The sequence below is a fragment of the Oryctolagus cuniculus genome, chromosome 9 (genome assembly GCF_964237555.1).
Source record: "Oryctolagus cuniculus chromosome 9, mOryCun1.1, whole genome shotgun sequence".
In the NCBI taxonomy this organism is placed as follows: Eukaryota; Metazoa; Chordata; class Mammalia; order Lagomorpha; family Leporidae; genus Oryctolagus; species Oryctolagus cuniculus.
The window spans coordinates 63,730,474-63,743,611 of NC_091440.1; the positions used below are offsets into that span (position 1 = coordinate 63,730,474).

At 37.6% G+C, this 13,138-nt stretch overlaps 1 protein-coding gene across 7 annotated transcripts in view; it reads right to left on the reverse strand.

The window, feature by feature from the left end:
- The window catches only part of TSC22D1 (TSC22 domain family member 1), a 122,411-nt gene that overhangs the window by 65,569 nt on the left and 43,704 nt on the right, over positions 1-13,138 (reverse strand). For 2 of the 7 annotated variants that reach the window (XM_070048782.1, XM_070048772.1), the window contains one exon: positions 1-8,110. This exon is cut by the window's left edge and continues 23,510 nt beyond it. The exons of the other annotated variants lie outside the window; for them this stretch is intronic. In XM_070048782.1, coding sequence (XP_069904883.1) covers positions 7,909-8,110 — 202 coding nt within the window. In that variant the 3' untranslated portion in view covers positions 1-7,908. The remainder of the gene's footprint in view (positions 8,111-13,138) is intronic. 7 annotated transcript variants of the gene reach the window in all.

Consider the following 13,138-nt stretch of genomic DNA (forward strand, 5'->3'; position numbering starts at 1 on the left):
TAGGGGTAAAATATAGTCCACATTTTGTGTAAATATTGTAGAAGTAAAAAATATAAATCCTTAATCTCTTAAAATATATATATATGAAATAATCTGAAAAAACATACAGAACAGTTCCTGCCTAGGGTTAAGGTTAGGGAGGTGGGCAGAGAATTTAGAACAGAAGTCAAAGCAAAACTTTTTGTCATGTATCTTTAGTCACTGTTTAAAAAAAAACATTAAATCTGATTTTTTTGATACTAGAAATAAATAGGTCATCACACTTGAAAACATAGAGATAACCAGATTAGAAAAAAAAAAGTGACCTAATAAAGTACAATGAAATATTTAACAATAGCAAGCATTCCAGAAATAATGTGAATCGACTAGAACTGTGACTGGCTTATAAACCCTGGCTCTGTTTTCTTTTGTTTTTTTGTTTTTGCATTCTGATTCAGCATTTGTATAAACCCCTGGGAACCCTACCTGCTAAAAGGAGACATATCCAACTACAGTCACCATGAGCAATATTAATAGTGCTATGGTGAACCGCAGATTAGAAGCTCAGCCCATCTCTTCCACTCTCTCTCAACACTGTTCTTGAGTCAGCTAACTAAGGCCCTGGGGGAAGACAATTCAGACTGCAAGTTACTAAAGGTGCCACAAACAACCTCAGCCACCAGTTAAAAATAGTTTTTAAATAGATAAACCTTAAAAACAACCTACACTAAACTCTAATAATATAGGAGAAAAAAAAACTTGGAAAAGTCCCTTTCAATTTTTAGGTAGCTATAGATACCTAAAGTTTTATTAGCTCAAGTAATAATGGAACTAAGAATAGGAGATATGGATTCTTTATATCACCCTTATATTCAAAACATTTGAAGGATATTCTAATTAAAGCTGATTCTAATACGATCTGATCATCTGGAGAAAATATAAATTATTCATTAAATGACCACTAAAAACAAAACAAATCTCTGCATTGTCAAAAACTAAAAAAGTAAACAAAACCCATCATGAACAAAATCAAAAGATAAAATATCAAACTGAGAAAAATATTATTACTCATGTCACCAACATAAAGCTAATCAAAAAAAAGAACTATATGCAAAAATATATATTCAAAGACATCTAAAATCACCCACAAAACACATGCAAATTAAAACTACTGAGACACAATTTTCACCTTGTAAAATGTGCACAAATGCAGAGGTTCAGGAGCACACTCCACTGACAAGGCAGTAGGCAAAGAGGCTGTCTCATCTACTGCCAGTGGGAAAGCTTAGTAGTACCACCCCCGTGGACAGCAATTCGCCAGTATTCATCAGAACTGTAAATCACACCCTTTGACCCAACAACTGTAGTTGCAAGAATTCATTTCACTTATGAATTTAAGTATACAGATAGCAAGTAACTACGTACAAGGTTATTCATCACAGCATTGTCTGTAGTCGCAAAAGGTAAGAAAACAACTAAACATGCATTAATTACTCTGGTTATATAAACTATGGTACACCCATGAGGCAGTACTGTACAACTGTACAAAAACAAAAGAGGAAATTGTCTGTTTGCAATATTAAGGACTACAGAGTAATATTAAATGGAAAAAGGCAAGGGGTAAAATATAGCCCACATTTTGTGTAAACATTGTAGAAGTAAAAAATATATATTCTCAATCTCTTAAAATATATATATGAAATAATCTGAAAAAACATACAGAACAGTTCCTGCGTAGGGTTAAGTTTAGGGAGGTAGGCAGCGAATTCAGAACAGAAGTCAGAGCAAAACTTTACAACTTGCACCATTTTAAACTTAGAATTTTTAGAAAGAAACAAAACTACTTTACTTCAAATAAGCAGGAACTTCACTGAGGAAAAATAAGATTAGTATGAACAAAACCCATGTCTCTAGGACAGTACTTCTGAGAGTGGGTAAACATTTCCCATGCTGCCCTTCCATCCACATAGAGAGCTAAAGTGGGGCTGATAAAAACATGTTCCATTTCCAAAAAAGTTTCAGCCAATATGTTGTATCCCTTACTTGATCTGCAGAAATTTAGTATCTATGCTACAAAAAAAAAAAATCTTATTGAACATCATCAATGTACCTGGGAATCTTGGGAGAGGACACTAGAAATTGATAGTGAATGATTTAAAAGGTTTTCCCCATCTACCCAGTACCATGGATAACCTCCTTTCGCCAACTAACAGCAAGGAAACCCAGGGCACCCTGACACAGCACACAGACCCAGGCCATCTTCAAGGCATACCTAGAGGCTGCAGTACACATTTAGCAAATAACTATTTCTCCTTATCAGAAAATGAAAAAAACTAATAGTACAAGTGAAGTGCAACTTGATTCACATTTGTTAAAAAGAGCAAAATGGGGGCCAACATTGTGGCTAGCAGGTAAAGCTGCAGCCTGCGACACCGGCATCCCATATAAGTGCCGGGTTGAGTCCAGGCTGTTCCAATTCCAATGCAGCTCCCTGCTGAAGGTGACCTAAGTGCTTGGGCCCCTATATGCACCTGGGAGACCCAGAAGAGGCTCATGGCTTTAGCCTGGCCCACCCTAGCAGTTGCTGACATTTGGGGAGCAAACTAGCAGATGGAAAATCTCTCACTGTCTCTCCCTCTCTGTCTGCCTTTCAAATAAATGAAATAGATCTTTTAAAAGAAAAAAAAAGAGCAAAATGTACAAAGAGACACTTAAAAAATACTATCAAAAATCCCATTTAAGGGGCCGGTGCTGAGGCTCAGCGGGTTAATGCCTTGGCCTGAAGCACCGGGTTCTAGTGCCGGCTGCTCCTCTTCCAGTCCAGCTCTCTGCTATGGCCTGGGATAGCAGTAGAGGATGGCCCAAGTCCTTGGGCCCCTGCACCCATGTGGGAGACCCAGAAGAAGCTCCTGGCTCCTGATCGGTGCAGCTCAGGCTGTTGCGGCCATCTGGGGAGTGAGCCAGCGTTTGGAAGACCTCTCTCTCTCTCTAACTCTCGCTGTAACTCTTTCAAAATAAACATCTTTTTAAAAGATCTTTTTAAAAGATCCCATTTAAGTAGAAAAGATGATGGGAAGACACATAGTTTCTCCAAAGATTTAAAGTCAAGCTCTGCCTCTTTAATTCCCTTCATTTCCCTTCCTTTTCTGGAAAAGCAACATTACCAACAACAGAAACTTCTCAAAGTAGAAAATAAAATGTTTCAGGTTGATTACCTGTAAGATGAAAGGGACCTCTTCCTCAGGCCTACCCAGCTGTTACAACCCCCTCTTCTTCCTGCTACCTCATCTCCATACCACACCAACAGTCTGAAAACGGCAACCTACAATTACAGGTGTCTGATGCACCCAGCTCCCTTCTGGTCTGGGATCAATGAGGTGTGCACACGCACACACGTATACACGTGGCTTGACCCAGACTGCATGAGCAGTCTTCAAAAAATTCACAGAAAATGGATGGAATAACTGCATGAATTTAAAAAACAAACATTTTAATTCCAATTTTTCACAAACTGAAGTATACTCGTGCATATTCTTCATAATACACATCTTTCATGAACAATTTAAAGACTTCTTGTATGCACAGATTTCAAGTTTTTTCTCTGAAATAAACATCTTTTAATTCTATTTTCCATGAACTTTTTGAAGTGTCCACATGTGTGTATATGTATGAAATATAATCTTTTTAATTATCGCAGGTAACAACTGAAATAGGGCTATTTTTCAAGTTATTCATTCCATGAGTATTTTACAAATATATTTTTGTATACAATATGAACTTACCTATGACCACTTAATGCAAATTATAGGAGAGCGAAGTCAACTATTGCTATTATTTAAAAGAAAGAAAAGAAAAAAAAAGACTCCTTCCTCACTAAACCATTGGTAAAGCTAATGGGAAAAGTGAGCATAAAATGGAAAATTTTCCAGAAGAAATTATGATATGGAAGACATATCAATAACAGCAGGTAATCATTACATTTCAAATTTCAAATGTGCAGGAATACTATTCCTTGATCTACCAAAAACTGAACCTTTGGAAGTATTTCCTAGCCTAATGTTTCTTTTTTCTTTAAAGGTCTACAGAGTAAACAAAACCTCAAAAATACGTCAGTATGTTCAAAACAGTTTTGCTGGAAAAAGGACAGCATAGGAAATTAATAACAAGTACAGAAAAGGTATTTCCAATTAGACAAATTGTGTCATTTCCCCCAAAAGGGTAAATTTAAGAATATATTGCTTATTTTATTCATAGACGGTCCTAATTATATTGTCTAGCTATCAAACTATCATAGATGTAGTATTGTCATTTCAATCAAGTTCTGCTTTAATATTGATCTAAGATTACATATATTTCAGAGTTCAGAGACTTTGGAAATAGAAAACAAACTTGTGAAAATTAAGGTGATGATAAAAATTGTGGACTGTTAACTGACATGCACATTGATTTGAGAAGACCAAGAGAGAAAATCTCAATTGTTTACAAATGAGTAATCTCCAACATGGATCTATGAAACACAATCTACTTGTTCCGAGAAGGGAAACACTGGAGTGGTTTATTTCTCCCAGCCATCTGAGCTTTGCTGACATTTGCTGGCACCTGTCCATGCCCTTGTCCTGCGGCGCCCACCACCCCAGGAGGCCAGCTGTGCTGCACTGGAACCTTCCTTATGGGAAGTCCCACCTTCACCTGGTTACTTTCTGTGTGGTGAATTTTGCTGCAGTTTATGGGCATCCGATTAGGTGAGCTATACTTCATTATTTTTAAAACTAAATGGAGAAATGGCTTCAAAGCATTCCTGCAAAGGAATATGGGATTAGGATAATATTAATAAAGCAAATACAAGGAAATAAAAGGAAAATACAGAAGTGACCACTTTTCCTGACATGGATACCCCACCTAACCACACCAGTTAATAAAGGTAATAAAATAATCAGATCTACCAAATAAACCCCAGAAAGGTATCAAGACTTCTATTTGAAATATAGATTTATGTCCACTAACAAAACCGATACAGTCCTATATACAAGGGGGTCCTCAAAAAGTTGATAGAAGATTATGAAAAAACTATGCATGGGTTTATAAATTTTGCACTAAAATAAACTTATCTTTTAATTCCATTTTCCATGAACTTTTTTAAGTCCCCATATACATTGTACTTTGACTACTGAGACTATGAAGTAATCACTATTAGCAGGATCTAAAAATTAAACAGTTAGAACAGAAAGACAAATTCCCATATTTTTTAAAGATCTGTTTAAAGGTATGCAACACCCAATCTAGTGTCTTCAACCTTTCACAATAACTTAAATATTACTAACAAAGATAATGATATGATACTGGGAAAAGATTTTTCTTCTTTCCTTGGTAAAAATACATAAAATGTTTAAAAAAATAAAGTATGGTGAGATTAAAATGCAATTCGTTGTCAACAAATACATTGGAAGTATTAAAGGAACTTCTGTGTGATGTATGAAGGGAACACTAGAGCAAAGAATTGTAACAGAGAAGACTGGATAGAAGATAAAAAGGAGACACAATTCTTACATGGCTCAGTCCAGGGTATTGGCTAGACTTGTTTTCCAACAGAGAGCAAATATTGTGTGTATGAACAGGAAGGATAAAAGGAAAGCTTAAATGGAGAAGATGCAATCTCACCATCATATTTCTTCTTTAACACACTGTGTATAAGTCTAACTTCTGATGGAATAGTTGTTTTAAATAAAAGGATTCTCAGATAAATGTAGATAGCAACTCATGAAAGTTCTTCAATGAAACCTTCTGCCACAGACAAGGTAATGCAGCAAAGAAGCAGAAACAGTATACTACATGTTCCAGGATATCATCGTGTGTGTGAGTGAGTGAGTGAGTGTGTGTGTGTGTGTGTGTGAGTGTGTCACGTATATTTTTGAAAAGACTCTTAAAATAGAAGAACCATTAGGATTAGGATATTTTCAATGAGGTAAGAGTAGGATTGAAAATCTTTTATCTGAAGAACTTGAAACAATCACTGGACTTAAAAGATAGGTTACAGACTTCTTCTGCAAAAACATTCACAGTTTACTGACCTTTTCTGTGACGAGGAGTTAAACCCAATCCTCTAAATAAACACACTGGATCCCTACCGCCAAGGAAACAGGAATGTGTTCACTGTTCAGGACAGATTAGCTCCCCTGCAGTAGCTTCTCAACGGAAAGGGATTTTAAAAGACAGATGTTTAAAAACATCCCCATCAAGTTGTGATCTGTACTAAAAATGTCGAGAAGACTGATTTTGTAAGACATCCCATCTGCACAAAACCTGGCAAATGGAACTTTTAACCTCTTTTCAAAATCTTCCAAAAGAAGCATATTGGTAGATTAATCTATTTCTCAAAATGACAGAAATTTAGGGCTGGCATTGTGGTGCAGTCGGTAAAACCACTGCCTGCGACACCAGCATCCCATATGAGTGCCCAGTTCAAGTCCCTACTGCTCCATTTCTGCTCCAGCTTCCCGCTAATGCACCTGAGAAAGCAGAGGAAGATGGCCCAAATGCTTGGGCCCCTGCCACCACATGGAAGACCCAGACAGGGTTCCAGGTTCCTGGATTTGGCCTGGCCCAGCCCCAGCCATCATAGTTCATTTGGGGAGTGAACCAGCAATGCAATTTTAACTCTTTCAAATAAAATATTTTTTGAATGACAGAAATGTAAAGCATTCCAATCAGGCCCAAGGATAGAATGACATTAGGGAAGATGGAAATTCACTAGCTATCAATCACCAGAAGTCTCTGTATGAATGCCAGATAGTATTACAAAGATCAGAATCATGAATTACAAAGCACTGCCATTCAAATTTATGTACCTTTGTGAAATGACAGTTTTGACAGTCATAGAAAGTGTCAAATTGACCTTGGAATCAAATTCATGCTGCTGTCAAAGTATTCAACCAATATTTTAAAAAATGAAGCATGTTACAGATGGATATTTAGAAACTTCATTATTTTGTTGTGTATTGAAATGTTAGAGTGATCTAAAACCATTCTTACATTTGCATTCAAAGCATGTACCTATACTGAGGGTGAGCTAAGAAAATTTCTGACTTAACAGAAGCCATAAAAATAAATACAGTTAACAGATTTTGTTCTCCTAGATTCTAGTTTTTCTATCAAGAAACCCAAATTTAAACTAACAATAAGATACCCAAAACCTAGCAAATACTTGTAGTATCTTATTTTTTCACTGAAAAATTATAGTTAGAATTTACAAATAAATCTCTTTATTCCTGGTGGTGGTTCTCATGTCACGACAGTTGACTGCACAAAAGAAGCTGAATCTTTAAGGATAACAGATTGATTATAGGTCCCCTATCATTTTTAATGTAGTGGGTAAAAAAGGCAATAAAAATTTGCCAATACTAAAATGCTACAGACCTAGTAAATATACTATATCTAAACAAAGGTTTTCAAATTTACACTAATTAGCAAATGTGCATAAACTGTGTCTTCATTCAGGTAGTCCTCTACCAACCACCAGAAGATTCAAACAAATAAGGTGATTACTAGGAGATGATCTGGGGCGTTTAACTCGCTAGATCTTGCAACTAAGGTTCTAGCTTAATAGTTCATATGTTAAGTGGAACTACTAGTAATTTTTGAAATCATTACAAGTGTATTTTTAATGTCCTTTTTTAGGACAATGTTGAAAAACAAGAAGTTATTATTAAAATCACATTTGTATATTAAGAAAAGACTTGCGACATGTATACACTGATAGAATGTCATCAACTTAAAATTTGAGAGACTATGCATGTAAAATGTGTGAAACAAAAATTATTTATGGAAAAACGGAGTCCTTATGATTAAATCTATAGCAATTCTGGGAGTGGGCATTTGGCACAGTAAAGACACCATTTGGGATGCCCATGTCCCACATTAGAGTACCTGGGTTCAAGTCCCACCTTTGCTCCCACTTCCAGCTTCCTGCTGATGCTCACCCTGGCAGACAGCAGGTGATGGCTTGGGTGGATGAGTCCTTGCACCCATGTGGGAGACCTGGGTTGAGTTCCGAGATCCTGGATTTGGCTCCAGCCCTGACCATTGCAGGCATTTGGGGAGTGAATCAGAAGATGGGAGCTTGCTGTCTCTCTGCCTTTCAAATAGATAAAATTTAAAAATCTTTTAGGAAACACTTAATAAACTATTTTATATACAAATTGTCATCAGTGTGATAACAGCAGCTCACTGACCTTTAACTTAAATAAATCTAAAGCTCATTTTCTGCTTTCAGAGAAATATTATGAATTGAAAAAAGAAATAGTTTCAACTTTAACAAACATCTGAACATCTTCAAAGATACTAAAGGTGTGCAGTTCTCTCAAGCACAGATCTCAGACATATCAGAACCTCAGCAAAGAAAACAGTTCTGCACTCCAGTGTACTTTTTCCTCTACAGAAGGACCTCTTTGTACCGATTTGTTTACTTACAACAGTTTGTTGTCCAGCAACGTATTTTGTTACTACCCAATTTTCAGAATAAAAATGGACAGTAACCTCATAATTGCCACAAAATTGTCCTGAAGAATGTTGGGCAGTTCAAGCAGGAAAAACAAAAGGGGCTACATTGTTTCAGAAAAAAAAAAATAAATAAACAGTAACTCAGTTAATGAGTATCTTAGGTGATTATAGATTGAAGTGATTAGTTTATTCCAACTACCAAACGTCAGGCTACAGAAACAGGTAAGACAGGCCTTAAAACTATACAACTTTAAAAATTTATTTTCTTATAGACAGACACAAGAGAGTGTTCCTGTTCAGATTTTTAAAGTTTCCTTTGAGAAATTACGAGGCTACATGGCAAGCTGACTTTTCCATTCTGAATTTCTCTTGTGTCAGTATAAATCGAATCAGAACAAGAACTGAATGTATTAGGGAAACAGCCTCTTTTGAGAATGGTGGAGAGGATAACCTCCTAAACCAAGGAATGGAAACAGAAATGCTGGCAGTAGTTAATCCTCCTCTAACAAAAGTATGAGAATTAGAGTAAATTAATGAAATGAAAGCAAGACCAGAAAACAAGTGATGATTCACTTATACAATGTCCTAAACGTAAAAATCTTTGATATTCTTAAACTATCACTAAATATACCTTCCCAAATAGTATTCCAAGACAAAAATCACGACTCAGAAAGTTTACCTCAAACCTACACTTCAGATCAAACTAAACAAGTTTGAATATTTTAAAGTAAGACATCTAACTTTTTAGTTCTAGAAGGCCTTCACAGTAAAGTCATTACACGGTCTTTTGGTCTTTTTTTTTTTTTTTTTCCCAAGGAGCCAGGATCCAGAAAGAAATATTCTGAATTTTTTTCCTCAGTAACATTTCTCTTACCTTCATAGGCAAGCAAAGGGTTAGGAGAAAATATTTAATTCAGCTTTATAGAAAATTCAGTAATACTGTGATCTTCCATTGATTCTAAACAGTACATTTTACATCTAACAGCAGGTTTCTCCTTGCATTTCATTCTCCATTTTCTTTTCTTAGTAAAAAAAAAAATTAAGGAAGGCATCTTAAAATTCAGTGAAATGCAGGGTATAAGCAAGTTACTGTGCTCCTAAGCATTGGAAACAGTGAGCAAAAACCAGACCCTTGGTTCCTTAGGGGTTGGTAGCTAACAGAAGAAACAGCATGCAAAGATTTAAAACCAGGACTATAATGAATGGCCCAATACATACATGGTGATCCTGCTGGTTCAAAAACATCACAGGAGGTGCCTCTGAGGTGAGCTAGAGACAGAGAGCAAGAAACACCAAAAAGTGGCCAAAGACCGGACTGCAGAGGTAAAATGGGACTTGATCTTTCAGGATTTCACAAATTGTATAAGGATTCTTGCCTTTCTCCCCACTCATACACCCTAAAAACAATGGGAAGCCACATGAAGGCTTTAACTGAAGGGGTAACATCATTAACTGTGTTGACAAACAGCACCCAGGCCCCACAGTCAGAGTGAATCTGATTAGTGCAAGGTTGTGTACAAGGATAGCAGTGAGAACTGCTGTATTTCAGATTGAGAAATAATGCACTGGGCTAGGTAGTGAAAGAAAAGAAATGGACAGATCACTGAGATATTTCAAACCCAAACAGCAGCAGTGGATGATGGATTGGGACATAAGGAATACAGACATGCAGGTTAACACCTAGGTTCCCAGCATGTAACTGGATGCAGGCTGTCTGAGGATGACATGCAAAGAGAGACCCAGATCTGAGGGCACAGAAAGATCGTTACATTCATAAAACACTGTGTTCTCGGGACACCCAAAGAGATGTCAAGTAAGGAATGAAACCTATAGGCAGTTGGACAGGTAACACAGGAAGGTATCTAATCTGCAGTATGGGGAGAATGTCTAAAGAACTGACAGATACTGACCAAGCACACAGCCTGGGAAGCCCCCAGAACCGAAAGCGGCAGAAAACACAATCAGTTTTGCTGAATGCTGCAGATGGCACCTCTCAGACTAGACAGGAAAACTGCTCATCTGATTTAGTGACAAAGTCACCACTGACTTCAGTAGTAGTGTATCAGTGAAGTCACTGGAGTTGGAAGCAAGACCAGGTGAGCTGAAGAGGGAGGAAAGGAGGCAGAAATGGACACTGTGGAGAGTTCTTTTAGGTCTGGGTATACAGAGGAAGGGTGGGGCGGTAACTAGAATTACATATAAAGTTTTTTCTTCCAGAGACCTGAATATGTCTCTACCCAGCTGAGAGGGATCTAGCTGAAAGGAAAACGTTAAATGTGGAGAAGGAATTTAAAAAGCAGAGGTGATGGGATCGTGACCTGGCGTGCACTGGAAGGGATGGGCTCACAGCCATATTCATGCTTGAGTCAGGAGAACGCAGGAAGCTCTTCCATGTTTACTGCAGTGTCTGGCACGTACATTCCACACACTGGCCCACTTACTGATCAGTACCACCCTGGGAGGTAGGCATGCTTATTGGTTCTTCACAGAGGAAACTGAGGCACCGTTTAAACGACCTGCCCAAGGAGATTGACAGAGCCAGATACTAAAATCTAAATCACTGTGCTATAGGACTTAGTGGGCTTCAGACCACCCCCTGGAACACCCGCAGTGTCAGCACAGATTCATGGTTTCTTGGGACACTTGAGATCCTAAGTCTGAGACTTCTGGACCTAGAATTGTCTTAACCCCACAGTATCAATATCTAGGCAATAAACTGACATCTACAATCACTAGTTCACACCAGTGAGAAAGAACCCAAAAGGTTTGTTTTTTCCTTTAATCTTTCATTGCTTATTTTCCAAGACCTACCACTAGCACTGAAATGGCATTGTGATTTCCCTATCTATGTATGGATTTCCTCACGCACTACATTTAGGCACCTCAAAGGCTGCCTGTGGCTTCTTAAAGAAACTATTTGTTCAGTGCCTAGTATGTGAGAGCCACCGTGGCAACTGCTAAAAGTAAGAAAACAGCACAGACAGGAACCCTGGTGTCAGGAAGTCAGGCAATATATGCTATTAAATTGTGACAAACAATAGGACAGAGTCAAAGTTATGTTAAACTGAAGTCAGAGTAGGCATAGCATCTAGAAAAGCCATGCCTGAAGAAGAAATATTTGAGTCGAGAGCTAAAGCGGGGGGAAGAGGCACTCCAGTCATCATGAATCCCCAAGGCAGAAGAGTCAAAACTTCAGAGACAAAAATGAGAGGCAAGAGGGTAAAGCTGGAGGAGAGGGTAGGGCCAGATCATTAGGAACTCACAGGTTATAATAAAGAACTTGGAATTTATTATTTGTACCAAAAAAAGCAAATGAGTATTAACTTGTACTTTAAAATTAGAATAAATCACATTCTACCAAGAAAACAGAAGTCAAGACATAAAGCAAGCTCAGAAAGGGCTAACCCAATAGTTCTGGCAAGAGATGACAGTAGCTTGGAGATGGCAAGAAGTGGCTGGGTATGGCAGATTTAGGGTTAAATCTCATATTTGACAACCGAAGACAGGTGATGCAGTGGAGAAAGAAGTCTTTTCAACAAATGGTACTGGAACAACTGGACAGCCAATTAAAAAATCTATCTAAACAATGACCCTATATCTTTTACAAAAATTAACTCAAAAATGGGTGAAATACCTAAATTATAACTCAAAAATGCTGAAAAACTTATAGGAGGTAACACTGAAGAAAATCTAGGTGACCTTGGGTTTGGCAATGAGTTTTTAGATAAAATTAAAATCAAGATCCATTAAAGAAAAATACTGAAAAAGTACACTTCATTAAAATTTAAAATTCTCCTGTGCAAAAGCCATTGTTAAGAGAATGAAAAGACAAGCCACAGGCTGGGAGATAACATCTGTCAAACACAGACTGGTATCCAAAATACACTAAGCACTGACAAAACTCAACAATTAAAAAATTAACTTCATTGTTTAAATGGGCAAAAGATCTTGGCAGACACCTCACCAAATGAATTAATCAAAAAAGTGAGATTGAAAATAAGTAAATGAAAAGATGTTCAACATCGTAAACCATCAGGTAATTACAAGCTAAAATGAGATGCCACCGCACGCCCATTAGCGTGGCTACAATCAAACACTGACAACACCAAATACCGGGGAGAAAATAGAGCGACAGAACTAGCATCCATAGCTGTGGGGCATGCAGTACAATACAGCCTCTTTGGAAGACAGCTGGGCAGTCTCTGCAGCACCAAGCTAGGCACAGGCTTCTGTGATTCAGCAAGCACGTACACAGGCTGAAGCATGAATGTCCACATGAGAACTCACACACAAATGTTGGTAACAGCCTTTATTCACACTGCCAAAAATGAGACGTGATCAAGATGTCCTTCAGTAGGTGATGGATAAACTATGGCAGACATATATAATAATAAAAAGGAATGAACTATCAAGCCAAAAAAGAAAAGACATGGAAAAACCTAAACTGCAAATTGCTAAGTGAAAAAGCCAGTCTGTAGAGTCGACATACTATATTATTCCAACTCTCTAACATTCTGGGAAATGCAGAACTACACAGACAGCAGTTGCCAGAAGCTGGGATGAGGAAGGATCAACATGTAGAGCACAGGGTATTATTAAGGGAATTAAAACTATTCTGGGGCCTGGCACTGTGGTGTAGCGGGTGGAGCTGCCGCTTGCAGTG